This window comes from Bombus fervidus, chromosome 12 (assembly GCF_041682495.2).
Source record: "Bombus fervidus isolate BK054 chromosome 12, iyBomFerv1, whole genome shotgun sequence".
NCBI lineage: Eukaryota > Metazoa > Arthropoda > Insecta > Hymenoptera > Apidae > Bombus > Bombus fervidus.
The window spans coordinates 4716551-4737557 of NC_091528.1; the positions used below are offsets into that span (position 1 = coordinate 4716551).

The 21007-nt window shown below is 31.6% G+C and overlaps 1 protein-coding gene and 2 long non-coding RNA genes across 18 annotated transcripts in view; 1 reads left to right on the forward strand and 2 right to left on the reverse strand.

Annotated features, from left to right (window-relative positions):
• Arms (Ankyrin repeat-rich membrane spanning) overlaps positions 1-21007 on the reverse strand; it is a 43850-nt gene that overhangs the window by 16091 nt on the left and 6752 nt on the right. The window contains exon 1 of one of the 9 annotated variants that reach the window (XM_072014625.1): positions 13977-14441. The exons of 4 other annotated variants lie outside the window; for them this stretch is intronic. In XM_072014625.1, coding sequence (XP_071870726.1) covers positions 13977-14120 — 144 coding nt within the window. In that variant the 5' untranslated portion in view covers positions 14121-14441. Of the gene's footprint in view, positions 1-687; positions 838-5807; positions 5997-13976; positions 14442-21007 lie in introns of those variants that run through there. 4 more of the 9 variants (XM_072014621.1, XM_072014623.1, XM_072014627.1 and 1 more) reach the window with 4 other exon arrangements.
• Positions 917-13174, forward strand: LOC139993155 (uncharacterized). 8 transcript variants are annotated; one of them, XR_011801308.1, is made up of 4 exons: positions 1309-1447; positions 3547-3717; positions 4087-4612; positions 5827-13174. It is a non-coding gene; the product is annotated as an uncharacterized lncRNA (long non-coding RNA). The 8 variants fall into 8 exon arrangements; XR_011801304.1 differs by having other exon boundaries at positions 4096-4612; XR_011801302.1 differs by lacking the exon at positions 4087-4612 and having other exon boundaries at positions 5827-10362; positions 10447-13174.
• LOC139993157 (uncharacterized) lies at positions 16206-19692 on the reverse strand. Its single transcript, XR_011801311.1, has 3 exons — positions 18800-19692; positions 16496-18369; positions 16206-16391 (listed from the first exon to the last, which is right to left on the reverse strand). It is a non-coding gene; the product is annotated as an uncharacterized lncRNA (long non-coding RNA).

Genomic DNA, 21007 nt, shown 5'->3' on the forward strand with positions numbered 1-21007 from the left:
TCCTACTTTATGAAACTATTTCCTTGAACTGACGAAGTATCATAAAATCGGCCGAGAAATAAGGTCGTAAAATGAGTAGCTGTATCAAGGACAATGAAGGAAAGTTTAATACGATCAAGTACTCTATATTTTATCAATCTCCACAATTCTATCAAAATCTATAATCTACCATATATTATAAAAGACGAATCCTGCAGAATTCAATATACGATGAAATATTCTCAATTTTAAATTATAAAAGTTAAATTCTGTAGAATCCAAAGCACAATAAAACAGCTTCCGTTTCATCCACGTTAAATCAGAAAGGACACATCTTATAACATCACAAAAATACAATAAAACATGCTCCATCTTATCAATATCAGCGAATGAAAATAAAACCCTACAGAATCCACCATGCAATAAAATATACTCAATCTCATTAACTTTGGTAAAACTCTACAGTAACCAAAATAAAAGGAATTACATATCTTTCATTTCACCAACTACAATTCAGATTCTAGAAAATTTAAAATAGACTAGATCAGAACAGAAATAGAACGAATTATCTTCCATTTCATCAACTGCAATTTAAATTCTATATAGTTCTAAATAAAATGGAGAAGGAAGAATTCATAAACTATTCTGAGAATAGTTAGAATTCGACAACTATTCTCCACTCGATCCACTTAAAACCACATTCAATACCGTAAAAAACCGACCCGCGACAAGTTAGCGAGCCTGAGCATCCTTTCCAAATTTTTCGTAGTCATCCCTTTCTTCCTGTCTCTTCTTCACCTTGTCCAGCACCAAGAGCTCTCGGAACCAATGACAAACGCGTTTATCTCTCTCTTTATGTATAAGTATATCTAATGCACGCGGATCTAGCCAGATCTAGCGGAACGCGTGCGATCTGCGACGCCAGCAGATCGTTTAAGACCATCGTCTGGCAAATCGTGCGACATTTATATATCCGACGTGGGATCTTTAAAGTCGTGTACACAATCGTGCGAGATCGTGTGTAACATCGTGTGCTCTCTCCACAGTTGTGTTTCATTGAAATCGTTATTCTTACTATTTGCTCTCGAAAAAGCATAAATAAAATCCGTGCCATTTGAAGCAAAACCGAGTTTTGCCGATTTTTATGTTCCCAAGGGATCTCATGAATTTCTATGGTTCGCGCGTCACGAGCTCGCAAATATTTGAGCCGTTTATTTGAGTCAAATTAACACCGTGGAATTGATAAAATTATATCAATCGAGTGCTTTGGTACTAAAATTTTCGAAATGTGAAGATAATCCACTTTGGCCTGTGAATGGCTCGTTTATTAGATATTATCGCGAAACGAAGCAAGGAGGAACTCGTAATTGGAGAACATCCAGGAGGAACGATCACTAAGTCTATTGGAAGAGTAGTATGACGCATGATCGTTAGGTTGAGGACATAAGACATCACCATGACGTAACTGGTAAGTTGATTTAGTGGCTTACGACTTACGACTGACCGTCGTAAATTTCAATTGATTATGTTACGATAAACGGAAGGTTGATGTTTAAGCGATAACGAAGATTTTCGTTCCTGATGAGAAGATTTTGTGTTTGCGCTTTCTGATTAATATTTGGTGCAATCTAGGGTAATATTAACTGTAAATTAGCTCCTCCGAGTTAATATTTACATATTGGTTGATATTGGCTAGAGTTGTTAACAATTAAAGAGTTGTGTATGTTCACGGGCATCGAGATTAATCCTATTTAGATATCATAGAAAGAAGATTGTCTGTAAATTTCATAGTTAGCTAAATTTTATAGATTATGATCTTCAAAAGATCCGATAGACTTCCGATAGATGTTTTGTCTGATAAATTTTTAATCGACTTCCAATACGTTAGAAATATACAGGAACCGATCGAATAATCTGTAAAAAATCTGTAGAAGAAAGTTACATACGCTCGTACTAGGCCGATTCTTAACTAAACATGTTTAAACTCTATTTTCATGGAAATAAAGCCTCAGACGGAAAGATTTTATTCTACATTTTCGACCGTTTTTTGCATGTAAAATAATCTGCCGATTGTTTGGTCCTGCCCAGTCCAGAATCAGTGATGATTAAGTACACTTGAAAAAATTTTCAAACTCCATTTTCTCGATAACCAAGTCAAGAATAAAAAATTTTATTCTATATTTTTTTCTTATTCATCCACAAGGAATCACGTCGTGTCCGCTTTTACATGTGATTCGATCGGACTCTGTATATATATATATATATATATATATATATATATATATATATATATATATATATATATATATATATATAATATAATATATAACCATTTATTGTGCATATAAAATAAATATAATAATAGAAATTATCGTATTTTTGGGAGAAAAAGAACAGGTTGGCAATTGATAGATAATTCGTCATAAAAGAATTTTTTAATTCTTGAACACATAGTGTCGTCATTTAATAGCATGGTATTTGTATTTATATAGAACACGTGTTGTACGGTTTGTTCAAATGTAATTATACTATCAAAGTACATATTGAGTATCGGTGTAAACGAATAAATGATGCGTCACAAATAAATTATTTTCTTATTTTATTATCTTCCGGAATACCTTATTGCTGCGTCTTCTTTTATATTTAGGATATGTTATCGCTTTGTGGTGTTTTAAAAATGGTACTAAACGAACAGCAAGCTAAGCTGTTTATTGGACTTTCGCGATAAATTAGTCTGAAACTTGTTTATACGTTTTTCGTATGTTACAATCTTTTCTCATATAAAAAGATACACAGAAAATCATCAGGTAGATTTTTGAGCTGCTTTTCTATAATTTTACGCCATGTGAATCGACAACTTCAAAATTGTTTACTGTATTTGGAGAAATTATAGAATTATACGTTAACGCATTATGAATTGTGAATCTCACAATGAAAAAAGGAAATAAGAATGGGAAGAAAAAAACGGAAACCGGATTTAATGATAAACATTGAAATAAAATTTTCAAATAGATTTTATAATAGATAATAAAAATTTAAAAAGCAGATTAAACGTGTTACACAACGAGTAATTAGGAGACAACTTCTTCTCAAATTCTTAGTGCTATTCTGTTACAACGCAATTATAATAATGTAAATCTTCAAAGAACTTATATTGTAAAGAAAAAAATTAATTACTTTATATTTTATTATTAAACGAATGCCTTTAGGTGAAAGAACGAATCAGAAACAAAATGCGCATAAAATACATAAGAGAATTAAAAGGCAGATCAATGCAACAAATTAAACAATATGGATCTCCATGTGCAATTTATTACTTCGCGATAAGATATAGCCTTGCGCGCTTAAATAATGACGATGCACTGTTAACAATGCATAAATTCTTTTGCAGTTTGCATTCCGCGATAGGTGCAGCAACTATTGCACACTGCCTTTGTTTTTCTAATGTATGCCGACGATGTAAACTCCGAAAAAAAGATGATTAGAAATTAAAATCGGTTAATTTTTAGATCGCTAATAATTATATTTCCGCAGACTTCTAACTAGAAAATTGTTTTTACTCGATAGAGCTAGGCGAGAAGACTGCGCGTCCTTGCGCTACTCGCGGCACTTGGGCCAATTAAAGCATTCAAGAGACTAATCAATTGTGTACCGACAAGTCGTTTGCAAGGGCTTGTAAAAAGAAGCGGAGAAAACGAGCTACGATCGTTTTGTCGACAATCTTCTTCCTTGAACATGGTATGACAACAGAGACGTTTTATTATTTCATTCTTAATATATGGAAGAATTTTGAAAAATATTTTTAAATGGCTACATTCGACTAGATGATTAGATGATCGATTTCTAGTATTCAGGTCTTCCATACGTTTTGTTTTTTGTTTATTCTTTTGATAAATAAAATTATAAATATATAAATTCTTGCTATGAAGAGCTTAAGAATATATAAATGTTATGGTCATTAAAGTTTGATTGGTCGGGTTTTACTGTTTAGATCTCGTACATGATATGTCTTGTGTTCCATATTCTTTTGAAGAATACAATTATAAATGAATTGATTGCTATGAAAGGTTCGAATATATTATACAAATTTTGACTAACCTCTTCTAGGAGAAAAAGAAGAAAAAGAAGAAAAATATGAAAACTGACGATGGAATAATAATATGATTGAAATACGTATTATAGTATAATGGATAGTAGAGTGCGAAGTAGTGTCAGACAGTACTTAGTCAGACAGTGCCGGTTCTTCTACATTCTACTTAATACTACTAATTACTTATATTAAAACCTCTACGCAATTACGTAATACTTAGTGATAACTGGAGTTTTAATTAAGATAAAAGAATATCTATAAGTACAATGAAATTATATATTACTAAATATACTACTATGTCTATTAAATTCTTTGATTTATATAACTTTCAGATAATCCACACTAAGTTAAAATAATTTAGTTAAAGAAAAAAGTGACTATTATCATCTATTTTAATAAAGATACGATCGATTTGATGTATACATTCCCAGTAACAGATGTCATAAATAAATTATTTATTCGCGTTTCTTCTAATCGATTGTGAATCGACCAGAAGAACTCTAGAAGTTACGAAGAATTAAAATATTCGAACGTCATCGACTAGTGAGCCATGAGGATAAATACTTGGTTGCATTTATCGGAATAATAGAACATCTAGCTGCAAACATTTAAACACGCGAGCATACGTAATCCTCAAACTACTTTAATCTTCATTATTCGTTTATCTATCCATTATATAATCAGTTAGTTTAGGTTTATTAACAGTTCGTGAAAATTTGTATAGCTGCAATTTAATACAACTTCGATAGGTATATCTTGCAATTAATCGTTCTAAATTCATAGACGAATATATCATGTTCATTGAAGTGATCAAATGCGATTCAAGGTGTAAGGAAAACATATCTTTAAAGACTCTGTTGCGTGTATCATTTATCTTTCGAGTCACGTTGAAAAATGTTGGCACGATAACCAGGCAAACGGACAAACCGACAAAATACTTTCATTTAATTCAATCTAACCCACCTGTGGGTTTCTCACAGTTATGAAGCAAGCATAATATTCAACCTATAAAGTGGATATAAATAAAGGACGTAAGATACGATATTTATCTCTTAAAATTTTGGCAGAGATCGCAGACAATCTTTGAAATCTTCTTGGTTAGAATTGATTGAAATTTGCCAGTTTAATATCAATAAAAGTTGACCAGAATTGAATTTTAGACTTCAATTTCTAATTGATAAATTATTAATGCAATTGCCAACTAATATCTAGCATTTTATATTTCATTAAATATAAAACATAATTCGATCATTTTTTATTTCATCTTTACAAAATTTTCTTGTCCTTGCTACAAAACTGTGAATTTGTATAAACGACCGCATTGTTCCCTCCTTAGATATAAATTTCCTAAAATACTCGATCTTGGAAATACAAATTTTTCAAAATATTTAGTTCTCGAAATGTAAATTAAATTATTTTATTTACAAAAAGATTATTAATGTGTTGTAGTAAAATAATAATTTTACGCTGTGTTGTAAGATTTCGCAAATTTTCCTACGAATATTTAGAATAATATCAAATAGAAAAATTTCAATATAAATATTCTGCGCTTGTTAATATTTTCCCGAAAACACATCTTGCAACTAGAAATTTTTATTACAGTTGCATTATTGATGTAGTACATGTATTATAATATAGAAAGAACAGTCTTTTCTTTAAAAGATCGATAAAGTTAATGAAACAATTAACGCTATTTACTTATTAATTAAATTGCATTTTATCCAAGTTCTGTCTGTACCTGTTTGCTTCTGTTCCAGATCGAATGTATCACTTGTTGGCAAGATGAAAGAGATCCGTAACTGTGAGCCAATCCCTGTGGCACCAGAGATGGAAAGGATGCTGCATTTTCTCGATTAGAACCTAATAAGTTACTCCTCTCATTTACGTATTCCATCGAAACCAGGTCAATATCGAGAAATACTCTCATATTCCAACAATAATAATCAATACTAGGTTGATGAAGTCATTGTTGAAACACTGAATCACTCGTCGTTTCGCACTACTGTACTCTTTTAATTTTGTAGCTCGATCCACTCTGCAAAATTTATTTCCATTTTCTCCAAATTTGGCTTCTTCTCCTTTACTTTTAATTTTAGATAATTTAATAATTTTTACGTGTTTCTGTATTTTGTCATTCTGTTCTGGTTTTCCATCGATCTAATTCTGATATCATCAAAGTTTTCATTTAAAAAAACCAACTTTATTTTGATACCACCAAAACTTTCCATTAAAAATATTCTTCTCTCAAAGTTTTCCTCTACAGTTAACAAAAATCCGGTTTTATTCAGATACTTCTGTCATAAAAGAATTTTATAAAAAAATATTCTCTTTTAAGTCTTCCTGTATGATCCGTTAAAAAGCAATTTCTTCTGGCATTTTCACTGCCGAAGGTTCTTATAAAAATTTATCTTTTTCAAGTTCTTCTTTAGAACCAACGAAAAACCAATAATACCTTTCGTGTGACACTCGGGCCACGTGCATTCTTTCACAAACAAGAAAATTAGTCACGAATCCGACGTTTATGTTTACGGAATGTTTCGCACGTGTCGCGAATTACACAATTCCAGTGATTTATTTCTCGTTAGTACAATTTATCACGTCTTCCAACGGAACAACAAAGAGCTAAACGTACTTACGTCAACGGTAAAAATACTTTTACGCAACAAATTCACTCTATTTTATTCCAATCAATCACCGATAAAAAGCAAAACAGAAAATGAAGTTTATTTCTACAGAGAATTTTTGGGAGATTCCAATTAAAAATCAAAAGGTCAAAGTTTCAATCTCGAGTTACCACTGTTGGAAAAACTTCGTGTTTTGATAAAAGTTTTTACAAGAATTCACAGTTTCTTCCACGATATTCTTATATAGGCCAAGCTGGTGCACAAATCAACACGAATTGATCCAAAGTATGTTGGTTAATTAAGAGTCAGCCAGTTAACTTGCAGCGATAAGTACCAATATTTATACCATAATCTTCGTTTTATTTGAACAGTCTAATTTCAGCCAATTTTCAGATGATCTTATCGAGACAGCTCCTAAGGAATATATCTGGAAGCAACGATACCAAACGAAAGCTCTGCTCGAGTAGACGTTCATTGCCCCTCATCATTTCGTTCTTCATATCTATGAAAAGTATTCGAGAAGCAAATAGAACAAATAATGCCGGAGATATACAACGAACCGAATCTTCGAGGGGAAATGTCGATCTTCAACTGCGTTTCAAAAGTGTGTTTAATTCTTCGAGATAATAGCCCTCTATATTTTCTGTGAGAATTTGTGTTAAATCAAATCTTCGAGAAAGTATGTTGATCCTTAGCTGCGTTTTAAAATGTGTATAATTGTTCGAGAAAATTGTCTTCTGTATTTTCTGTAGGAATTCTGTATTATTATAGTGAAAATTCAACATAGAGTGTTGAGGTAAGATTCACTTATCTTCTTATATAAGCTTTTTTTAAAGATCTTTGATTTCTTGATGTGAGGATTTTTTTTCCTATTTGGTAATTTTACTTTCTCTACTATCTAGAGAAATTGGTATTATTTTGTAAAAATTGGATATCGAACATTTGGTTAAGAGATATTAGAATTTGAATTTGATATAAAATCTCTTGTTTCACTTATGATTCATTTAAATTTTCTCCTTTTTATGGAAAACTCTTGTTTTATGCTATTTGCTGGTTTTATGATCTCTATTATCCACAGAAATCAATTTTATTTTGTGGGATTTTGGTAGAAAGCATTTGACTTTGGTTTTGGTAAAAAATTTCTTTTTGCTTCTTATAAAAGATTTAATATAAAAATTCTCCTTGTTATAAAAGAACGTAATGATTCTTTTTCCTTCTAAATTTTAATATTCTTCTATTTTAATTAATCGACACTGACTTCTCTGGTGAAAAACATTATAATTCTAAATTTAATACGAATCAGTGAACTACAGCATGATATTTTTCTCATTATATCGTTGATGTGTTCTCATATCCATGTTCTGCTCCCGTTACATTCAACTTAGATTTTGTTTGACCGATCGCTGTACACGAGTTGTTGGATCGTTGCCTCTGTTACTCGTTACACAAACTTAATGGAGTTACCGGTGTTTTCCAGCAGAAAATTGTAGCTAACACGTAGTTTATTACTTCGACGCGTAATTCACTAGTTTCCACCGATCGTCACTCGTTTTTCGAGCACTTAAAAAAAATCTTTAATCGCTCAAACTGAAGCCACGAGTTAGCTCGATCGATCACGATTAATCACCGATCGAACTGACCATTTAATATTGTTTTTACGAGGTACAGCAATATTTCATACCTTGTACACTCTGCACGACACTTATCATACTGTTCTATACGTATAAACAGAGACAATTATTGATCTTATCTTATCGACAACGTGTTGTACCATCGAAAGTATTTCGTAATACGAAACAAATCATGCTATTGGTATTTTTTTCTCAATTAAAAAATCTTCCACTCGTCGATATCATATTTTCAAATTCATCCTAAGAGAAGATATTTTTCTATTTCTTATTTTGTCGCAATTCTTCGACAGAAAAAGAAAAAGTTTCTTTTCATGCAATCTTTTGTCGTAAGATTAAGTAAATAACAATTGGATATGATAAAAATGATAACGGTTTCGGCGCCGTCAATTAATTTAATTTATATTTAAAGAGCCAAGTATTTTAGGAAATTTATATTCATAGAGCGAAACATGCGGATGTTTATGCAAACTGATATTTTTACAAATATAATTAAAGCTATATAAAAAAAAGACCTATATAAAAATTGTTTCATCCAAATATAATATAACATATATCATATATAATATAACATCGACAAATATAACAGGTTCCAATTTCTGGATATTTTATATATTCCTACAGATTATGTACATTAAGTTGTTTAAAATTAGCGTGAACACATGAAAGTCCGCAGGCGAATTACAATAAATAGAAATTTTACTTGGCACGATGCAAGAGCATCGCATCTTATCGCTTACTGAAAAATAATTTTAAAAACCTAAGTGAATCAAATAAATGGTCAATTATCGTTACCTTGTGGCAACTGTTACTGATAATTCCGCGATAAAAATGTAGTCGTTCGTAATAGATATGATATCAAGTAAAAAATAACTAATATCCAAACGAAATTGATTCGTGGAATATCGAATGAAAGAGTAAGCGCGATAATGATATAATTCTATGCGTGAATATGAATGTCTCATGTTTGTGATTGATCATAAATTTTGTGTTACAGTTTTCAGTATTAAATTTTAAAAACTTCTGTCTATGAATATGAATGTTACATATCCGTGATTTGATCATGCATTTCGTATTACAATTTCCAGCATTAAATTCTAAATATTTCTCTGATGCATAGGATTTATGTAAATGTTTTTAATGTGTTACATATCTTCAATAATATTATGGTACCCTAATATCATCTGATCCTAAGCTACAAAATTGATAAATGAGATTCATTGTCCTGCAGAGGTATTTAATCAAAATTAGACTTAGGAGAAAGACTGTACATTTCATTATAGCTATAAAAATAGCTGCTTGAGATCAGGTTGGGTAAAATAATTCGTCCTGGCACCCAATGACATTCACAACCGATAGGTATCTCGTAAAAGCATTTTTGGCATCATATTGCTATGCTATGATCACTCGTTTATTATCGTTCGCTAATAGTTAAACGATTATCGTTAATGATTCACCATACACTATTTATACAATACACCATTTTGCAACACTAAAAATGAAAAGACTGATTCGATTACGAGCAAAACCAACTAAACACTGGCGTATAAATGATGACCGATGTCCATCATTTTCTTTGACATCCACTGGATCAATAAGAAGAGCTTGATATTTATTAAAAACACACGCGATTATATCTATAAATATCATCAAAATTGTTTACTAATATAAACATCTACAAGGTAGAATATCAACTATAGTATCATAGTGGCAACATAATTACGAACGTAATTTTTAATTCTTCCTAGAATTTCGAATTATCCAAGCGTTAAATTGATCGTGAAAAAAATTACTCGAGAGAATCCTTGGAGCTTTGACACGTGAATGACAGACGGCATTGTGCGTTGAGATTAATCCTACGATAATCGACGAACACGTCGACTGTGAATCTTCCCTCTGGCAGCGACTTCACAACCCCTTTGTGCTCCAAAGAGGAAGTTAAAGTTCGACTTTTCTGGCACACAATTCAATCTTCGAGGGAATCGAGATGATAAATCACTGTCGCACCCAGTGTTCTTCGTGTATTGGCACACTGTCGAAGGTAAACGAAAATAGTCGTGCCCCTCTAACGTGTAAAATTCTAGCACATAGGAAGATGATCGACGATATTGAATTGTTGTTCAAGAAAGCAATGATGATGGTTGGATCGAGAAGGTAGCTGTATACAAGATCATGAAAGTATTTGACCGTCTGTAGACGATATTGAATCGTTGTCGAAGAAAGGAATGATGATGATTGATCGCGATGGAAGATTTGAAGCTATATACAAGATAATGAAAGTATTTGATCACCTGTAGACGATATTAAATCGTGAATTGAAGAATGAAATGATGATGATTGATCAAGAAAGAAAATTCGAAGATGAAAGTATTCGAATACTTGTAGACACCTTATTATTAATACGAATATATTTTGTGTTATTTGGAACATTTTGAAATTTCATTAACACTGTAATGAGACTCGATTATCATGATTATATTGGTAACGTTTGGAACCCGTTTGAAAATATATGTAGAAAATACAAGATGTTTGATGCAAGTATATATTTTATACAGATTAGAAAAGTAGTAACAAGCATCAGAATTTAAAGAATAAGTTATGTATTATACCAGTAAATTTCAATAAAACGATATTTAATTTATTATCAAGTTATTATTATGCTCAAGGTGACTTCTCATACTGTATATTAATTTTTCACTAAATATATGTTTGCAGTAAATACCATTCACATCAATCAATATCAATACATCAATCGTGACAGTCTCATTACAATGCTGATGGAATTTCAAAAATGTTTTATATAACACATACGATGTACAGTGCCGTGAATAATTATAAACACTTAACTCTATTTATATATTTTTCACAATATTAAAACAACAATTGACAAAATCGTTTATATAATTTCATATTATAAAATAAAACAAAACTCAAGATACAACAAGTAAATATTTCCTTCTTTCACAGTCTGGAAAAATAAAATTTCCTCTTAAAATTGTACTTTCGGTTGTGAAAAAATATAAATTCAATGTTAATTTAGTTACGTTTTTGTTCAATACTAAGTGGGTTTGTCTTTATTTTTGATTACTTCTATTATTCTGTTAGATACAATATTTATTAACTTATTTAAAGTTTCGCTTTGAGTATCCGCCCACACGAATTTTATTCTTTTTTTAAGTCCAATGATATTTTCTATAGAAGGCTTCTCCTGATCGCAAATTTTTCTTCTTAAAATTCCCCATAACTTCTCGATCGGATTCGGATCAGGACTTAACGCTAGCCATGCTAACAATCCTATAATCTTAAAAGCACTTTTTCCTAGTGGTGGTTGTATAAATAACAGCGTTGTCTCGTTGAAAGATTTCAGTTATAAAAGGCAATAATTCACCATATAACATTTCCTGGTATCCTACGGCATACCTTACAAAAATAATTTCACTTAATATATCCAGGCATGATCAGCGATTTCTTACAGATATTGGAGAAATAATTCAGTGTTTGAGTACATAATTATTCGCAACACTGTACACATATATATAAATTTTCTAGAATAAGTATTCAAGTAATTGCATGAGCTGTAAATGCTACACATTTATAAATTCTTGTAAATTGACTTAGATTTTATTGAAATGTTAGAACATTGGCCCACGGTTAGAATTGGACAGGATTGAGTAATTGAGATAGACAAATAGCAGGGTAAATTAGTAAGACACAGGAAGTGGCATATGATTAAATCTGCTCTATATTTAAGCTATTTCTGAATGGTTATTTGGATTCATCAGGATTACATATAACGTAGAATAAAGACTACGTGGAGAAATTTGATTGGTGTAAAATAAGCTGTTGGGTTTATGCGGTGTGGGTTAGTGTTGCTATATGTGGTGTTCCTTTTTGATCTATGTGGATGGCTGAGAAACTTAGATTAGATAGTAACACACACATATATATAGATACTATTAAAAACAAACTAATATCTTCCTGATAGATCTCTGTTATTTTCATAGTCTATGCCTGTTTATTTAAAACTATCTGACTTGAGACTATAATCACGTACAACTTTTTTAACATGGATCTAAGATAAATTAAATAAGAACAACGTACAAGAAAAGTATAAATATTTTCCAATCATGATTTCCAAGAATTCCTTGGAACGTAGTCTGATGCATGACAATCTATTCTAAAAACCATTGTTCTTAGTCACGAAATATCCGCATCGGATGGTATTGATCGAATTCTAGTCTACTTGTCAAACGTATGACACAAGCGTGTCATATGCTGTGAAAATCCAAGCTTAATCGTACGCTCTTGATTATTATTCGTGTAACGTTGGACGTATCCTGTTTATATCATTGGACATTCATATATAAGATTCGGAAAACTTAAACGAAAATGTACCGATCTTGGAATTGAATATCTGAGAATGACTGATTGCCAGGTAACATTTAAATATTTATATAGTTGTAACAGAGTGAAATACGACTACTGTCTCCATATTATAATCACAATTTCTCTATTAAGAAATAGAACGATCGATTAAAACCGTTATTTATTGTAATATTAGTATAGCTATAAATTTGTAGCGTCAATAGTAAATCTATAAAGATTTACAAAAAGATTTGAATGATAAAAACATATTTATGGATATATAGTGTATAGCTACAAAAAGTATTTGCACGCTATAACGTCGTAGCATAACATCTATACATTAATTAATAATGATCAATTAATTATGTATATTAAATTTTGAAGTATCTTTCTATGACTATAAAAATTTAATATTATAGAAACAAAATATAGAACGTGATTAAAAAAAAGCTTCATTGGAAAATAAAGGATATACCGATACTTTTGTAGCCACTGTATCTCTCAATTGAATTTCTTAGAAAGATTCGGGGTCGTGAATGAAAATGATTTTCGACGGAAATGCAAAATCAAACAGAAGGTTCTCGCGAATTCAGGAGCTTAATTAGACAACGTAAGCCACGAAGAGGACAGCAAGAAAGGAGGCAAAGCGGCCAAATTTATTTCTGGCCATGTCGCCCGCGCTCAAAAAATCTCGGTGTCTCAGGGTGGCTCGCTTTATAATGAAGTGGCTATTTCAAGAGGTACCAAATTCCCCATTATCAAACTATATAGAGCAATAATGCCTCGAATTGATCTTAATTATTCGACTTTCCGAACAAATAGAAGTTTCTCAGAAAAAGAAGAATGACTGCATACAGATACTGAAACATCTTTAAATTAATTCTTGGATCAAAATTCTTTACAGACTTCTATTTGACTAATTCCCAAATCTATCATTCTATATATTATTTTCTATAAATATTTTTCGAATTTCTTTGGAAATTACAAAACGAGGAATTTTTCTCCCTATAAACGACTATATCTTAAATGAATTCAAATTACAGTATCACCAGCGTTTTATAGAAAATCTGTAATAGTCGTAGAAAATTTTTCTCGTAAATTTTTCTGTTCAAAACCACGGTGAAAATCGAGGAAACAAAAAAATCCATCGAGTCTTCTTTATCACTTCGATTTTATAAAATAAATAATAAATCTCTTCCTGTAAAATACTAAAGACACTCCGCAGTCAATAATTTATTCTAACGTATCTCATAAATATCTTTGAAGTCCTTTTCTCTGGAGTTTCATTACCTCGTGGAAACGATGTTCCAAATGACCCTTCAGTAAAGTGAACTGAAGCCTTCGATACTCTCCATGGGACGAGACCAGCTTCGAGCTCTTATTCGGCGGTGATTCATTCGAACTTTTCCGACTTTTCAATCGAAGGTGTGACATTTTCACTTTCCTTTATCCGAACTTATCGATACGAGTCCTTGTTGTTAACTGATCGTTCATTGAATAGATTCCTTGGTATCACTCGCGAATTTTTAATCACAGAAGTTTCGCGTGCTATCAAATAATTGTTCAAAGCTTATATTCTAGACGATAAAAGAGACATTGTTACTGTCAATAGCTTCGGACAACTTTTATTTAACTTGTTAATTGGGAAAGATATTGCTACGTGCTAATCCATAATTTTTATAGAAAATTATCGTTACCATACTAGAGATTATTATACAGCAGAACTCAGTTTATTTGAATCTATCGAGGAACAAAACGAGTTCATACAACGGAAATTCAAGGTGAAATTAAATGGAATCAATTAGCTGTAATTTATTTAATCGGACAGTAATTAAAATTTCGTTCCAATAAAGGAGGTTCTACTGCAATAGAAATTATTAGAGTGAAACTATTTCTAGAGCATGCAATTTTCCATATAAATTGTTATGAAAATTTTCCTTTTCTTAAACTTCGCATGAAATTTTTAATTTTTGTAATTAAATCAATATCACAAATATAGGCAATCATCTTTAAATTGTCTAACTCTTTGAAGGAAACGAGTTTCTGCTTGAGAAAAGATCCAGTTAATGGACTAAGAACGGCAGAAGTGTTTCGTTGTTGGATAACACGCTTCACGGACAAGCAATTTTATTAAATAGAATGACTAGCTTTCTTTCTCTTTCCTGTTCATTACGTAATAATTTCACATGCAATGGGTACTTTGACGAATATATGCGAAATGTCGAACCAACATTTGGATGAGAAATTCGAATCCAAAGTACTTTTTCAATTTATTAATCCAGGAAGAATTGCTGATGTTTTCGACGTAATAATTCATCTTTTCACAGATTTCTTGCCCTTCAATGCATCGTTACATTTACATTACATTTACTTTACATTTTTTTCAATTAAGTTATTAACTCGAATTCGTAATTCAAGTCAAGAAACGTGTTCCACATTTAAGAATATTTCTAAGGAATTTCTCTACCGAGTGTAATCATAAAGATAAACATTTCTGTCCATAAATGCAACGATATAAAGTTATCAGACATCATTCTCCTTTATTTTCAATACCTCATTGAACATTTAATTACCCCTTGGTCGGTAAATTAAATTTACAAATAACAGAAAAGATGCACAGCTTTTCTTCTATCTTTAATTAATTTCTCAGAAAGCAATCAGCTATCCTCAATGGAGTTAATTTAACTTCAATTTCGCACAATTATATTTGCAAAATTTTGTTCTCACCCTATAGAAATTGTCAATAAAAGACTTCTAAGAGTAGAACATCAAATAAAATTATCGTTGATCATCAAATCATCCCAAATAATCTCAGGTATTTTTGTTTTTATCTTGGTAATACATATTCGAATTAACAGCAAGATTTAGAAAGTCACTTCTATCTTTAACATTTTTTACCACGCGCACTTATCAAAAGAGGAGACTGCGATACCGAATAGCGTAATAATAAACCGTGGAACGCTCTAGAGGAAATCAATGGGTCAGCTGATCGGGTACGCGACCAAGTCCTGCACTTTCACTGAAATATCTTCTTACAGAGAGAAAAGAGAGTGCAAGCGATACGCGAGCCTCGATTTCATCGATAATATAATCTACCGTTATCGGATAATTTTCCAATTATCTCGCGATCATACTCTTTTTTCGAGTGTTTGATAAAACAGAGATATAAAGAAAGATATAAGTGAACGTAACACTATTGGCTCAATGTGAAGCCTGTTCTTGTAATCTGTTTCTATTTTATTTACGTTTTTCGAGGGAAAATTTCTTTACGTACGCTTGGAAAATTATGATAGATTTGTTCTTTCATTAATCCTTATTTTTTTTATGACTTATACTTTTCTAGATGGCTACGTGACTTTTCTCGATAATTGTAAAATTAATTTTCCCCTGAATGAAGCGAACTTATTTCTTTATTGACTTTTTATGATTTTCATCTACTTGTTTACATAACTATATCTTCCTCGATAATTTTTTCTATATTTATCGCTTAAGAGATGCTAGCACGTACGTATGTATAGGTAAGTATGTATGTACATATATTTACTTCCTATTTAATAATACAAATATAATTTCAAAAGGTATAAAGATAGCACAGTTAAATACATATTACTTGCCTCAAATATTTCATAATACTCGTTCATAGTAATAATTTCTTACGTTATTTGTTTTATTTAATTATCACGAACATATTTCAGCCAAATAAAACTGAAAAATAATTATCCTCTTTAACCTTAATAAATACCTTTCAGTTGCATTTAAAATAATACTAAACTAAATGATAAAATACTAAACAAAAATTAACTACGTACAGAAAAGAGTAACTTGTACACTCGTATTAACAATGTAAAATTGATAGATATTTTTCTAGAAGAAAATAATCTAAATGTTTCCCAATAAAATATTAAACATAATAGACAGAAACTTTATCTTCGTCTATCGATCGTAGTTCATCCGCGTGTTCTCTATTTCTGTAAATGCAAAAGTGTCCGATTATCTTCGTTAACTACACGGTTTAAAAACCACTGTGGAAAAACATGTTCGCTATCGTTTCCTATTAACTGTATCTCTGAATCATCGGTTGTTTCGAGCAGTGAATTGCGATTCGAGTCGAGGTAACAAACGCTCTACGCTCTTCGAAAACATGTTAATAGCAACTTTTATAATCTTCTATATAGCGAGTCTGAAGGACAATTAACTGTACTTAGTATTCTTCCATTTTGAATAATTAGGCTCGACAACATTGGCTAGGGACACTGTAAAACTTTCGTCCCAAATGGACAATCGAGGTTTACTCGGTGGTTAAAAAATGAATGATGTATTGAGATATTCTTTGATTTATTATATCTCGCTATGATAAGAATTGTCGATTACGCTTCAATATTTATACAATGGCTACGAAGAGTATTTGCTCAACATTATATATATTATAACGTTTGGATACTAATTAATTATTAATCAATACATTAATAGTTTAGGAGTATACTTTCATATAATTACAAAAATTTAGTACTGAAACTTAGTAGTGAAAATTAAATGTATAGAATCTTATAAAAAAAATCGTTTCATTGGAAAATGAGGGTATGTGCAAATATTTTCTAGCCACTGTATACGGAGGCTCGCGAAACCTTTCAGAAAAATTTTGCTTTCAGAGGAAGATGTTCCTTTATCTGGTTAATCCTTTACTTGAATATACTTGAACTCGCCCGATCGAAGATTTTTAAATCAATTTTGTTTTATTGAGTTTCGAAGCAGTATTATATCCAAAAACTCGTAAACTTTCACTTGTGTTATCAATCTTTTTTAAATAACGTAATACAAATTTTCCTTGCGGGCGAGTAAATAACGAACAGAGGATAATAAAATACTTCACAAAATTATTTCGCGCATCAAAGCCGATCGAATTAAAATACGCGTTTCTTCCGCACCGTCTGTTAAATTAGTTTCTCTGGTGAATTATAGAATAAAAATTCGTTCGAATGCTCTGACAATCTTCGTAGACAAAAGAGCTTCGCTATGAATACAACGATTATCGAAGCTTTCAAAACGTATGTACATAGGACGTGAACACGCGTACATTTCGATCGATCCTTTTTGATCCGAATGCGAATATCAATGGATCATTCATTTTCCACCAATGCAACGTCTATCCACTTGCAAACTCAAACACCACAAACGATGAATCGATGTTCGCTATAAATAAACACGCGTAGCATTTTCGTCACCTTAATGCCAAAACTCGAAACGTTTAAAAGAGTCTTAAAAACGTTTTCTCTTTTCAATGATAATTTTCCACCGATTGATTTTCCAGCGACCGCACCATCCATGATACAGTTATTGTTCAACGTTCTTCAATAACTTTCGTGCGACGTTTATTTCGATTTTGCAAACTTTTCGAAAACGTAGTCCACGATCGTTCAAACGTTCCGTAAAGGGCGATATTCCGTTCGGTGAAAAAATTCACTGCGTGATGAGAGACGATCGATAAAAGATTTTACACAGCCGATTTTCAAAAACCTTCGGAGCACCTTCGCTTCAAGTGAACTGTGACGACAGTCGAACGCACACTGAATTATTCGTCGTTGGATCGCGATTTATTAGCATCCACAAGGCGAAAAGTCGTCATAGTGAACCGAGCACTGCTTACTTGAAAGTTGCTTGCGAATAGTAGGAACATGATCAAAATCTATTATATTAATTAGGTGAATATATGGAAAAACATACGAGTGGAAAGTGGGGATTTTTGGACATTTGTGGGAAATGTAAAGGTGCAAAAGAACACAGAACGCGCATGAAATGAAAAAATGTATAAAATATACAAAGTATAGTGTTTTATCTAATATTTAATAGGTAACACAATTTTATATATAGTATCTATCTTTTCAAGTATGTTCATGAAGATATGTATTTGCATAAATACCAGCGGTCTATTTATGACAAGTCAATATTTTTAAGATATCCAAAACTAGAGATACGATATAAAGATAACAAGGGCACGTGTTTCATGGCTAAGTTAAATAAAAAAGTAGCAGCGGTAATACGGAACTAATTTGCTCTAATACAAATGAAAGGATTCGGCGAAAAAGCAAAGGATCTCCAGATAAATAAATGATTACGTCGAAGCTATCAGCTGCTCGAACAACCGACTAATCTTTCCCAATTAGCGAATAATCACTGAAACACACGCTTTTACTATGCCTCGATAACAAGTGTAACATACTTATCAAACAACTTTGCTAAAATGATGCATAAATCCAAACTTATGACGCAAGAAATAAAACCACTTTCATTTAATCACAGGAAAATTCGATAGATAGATCGATAATATACAATAAAACTAGATCCATGTGATAAGGAATTACGCAAAAGCACCATTGTCACGTATATAAACGATAATCAAAATTGAAACACACATCGATATAATTTCAAGCACTTTTATGATCAACTCATTCACTTTTGGAAATATCAAACACTTTCAAATGAAGAACACGTGATTTAAATCACTATTAAAAGAAATACAAATAAACGAAGTTACGCAAAAAGTTCGTTCACTTTTAGAAATATCCAACGTGATTAAAACAATCGTATTAAAATGAAGAATACATAATTCAAATTTCTTGTGCGATAATCTAAATGATCCCACTTTACAGTTAACTAAATTGCCAAATTACACGCTCATTTATTTTTGAAAATATCGAACACGTTTAAAACACCCGCATCAAAGTGAAAAAAATTTTATTTAAACTACTTTAATAATAAATTAAATGACCTCCACTTTACAATATCACCTCCGATTACTTTACAACCGACTAAATAATAAAAGTTTCACGACAATTTGTTCACTTTTGGAAATATCGAACTGGAGCGAAAAAAAAGTCCACGAGGAAACGTAATGATAGAGAAACTGTGAAAAAAGTAGGTTGCGAGGGGCAGAGAGGAGATAGTACTAACGCAGAACTCGATCGCGCTAACATCCTTCGCGTACTGAGACGCGGGAACAATTAACCACGGGCCACGATACCTGACTCATGTGGGCGATCCACGTGGATGGATCATCCTCTTACTATCGTGCGCCAGCTGTGCTCGAGGAAACACAAAGAGTGGGACGACGGGATGGATATCGCAATTTATACGCTCGTCTAAAATTGGAAGAGTCTTCGTCCCTGCGTTTGACCACAGTTGTTAACGGTAACTTTGTTGAATCAGCTAACTCAACTGCGGCTAATGTCATCGTGGTCTGCTCTTTAATAAATTCTTAAGGTCTCTACCGGCCAGAGGAGCAATAACAATCCAATGTAGATACTTGCCTATTTCTGGAAAATGGTTTAATTAGAATATCGTAAATAAGAAAACTACGTAAAGGTTGATTTCTACCCCCCCCCCTTTTTCTTGTGGATTATTGCAGTGATCCATTAAGGGCTGAAGTTGTATTAACATAACATCTCACCTACGTCTCTCAGAAACCACGTTAACTCCAAAAATGAAAATAAAGGAAACTGATAATATTACGAATAATATTCTTTTTAATTTTCTCTGAAATTTGCTATGGTTTATACCATCTTTTGCGATAAACAATCTTACGGTAATAAATCATTTGTTCTTTTAAAAATTGAAGATTAATCGTGAAATTGAGCAATTAACAAAAGCTAAAGTCGATAGAAGCTTGGCTTTTGAAAGACTTATTTCTTCTTTCAGCTAGATTCTGTTATTTTATAAAGTTTAAGGACATTGAAGTATATGTGACCGTATGATATATATGTATATCTTTTATGGACTTCGTAAACTTTGTACTTTGACGAAGCATCACATAAGTACGTTATCTGCATTTTTCAATAATGGTACGTTTACGTAACTTTACACATTATTTCACTGCTTGTTATGTAATGGGTTATAGGAAAAATCCTTTCTCTTGGCCTAGGAACACTCACAGCGAAAATTCCATTACTATAGAATGCTTGAGCACGTCCAACGAAGTCTATAACCATATTTTTTTCAGTGAAAATATTCTAATATTCTGTGATCTGTATAAACTTCCAGAAACTTTTTAAAGGGTAGATGTGCTAATTACTTCAATTAAATTTAATTAAAAAGAAATTACAATTAAATAAAATAACCTTATAACTGTTTTTGATAATTATCAGACGTTATAGAATGTTTTGTTTTATCTGAAAAGTTTTTTTTATCCCACAATTCTTGAGTTTCTGAACTGATTGACTAAATTACAATGTAATTTCAACCTTGACCTTTGTACAAAAATTTACTTCACATTTATGATGCATATCCCTATGTGAAATCATCTCTTCATTTATTTATGATTATATAAC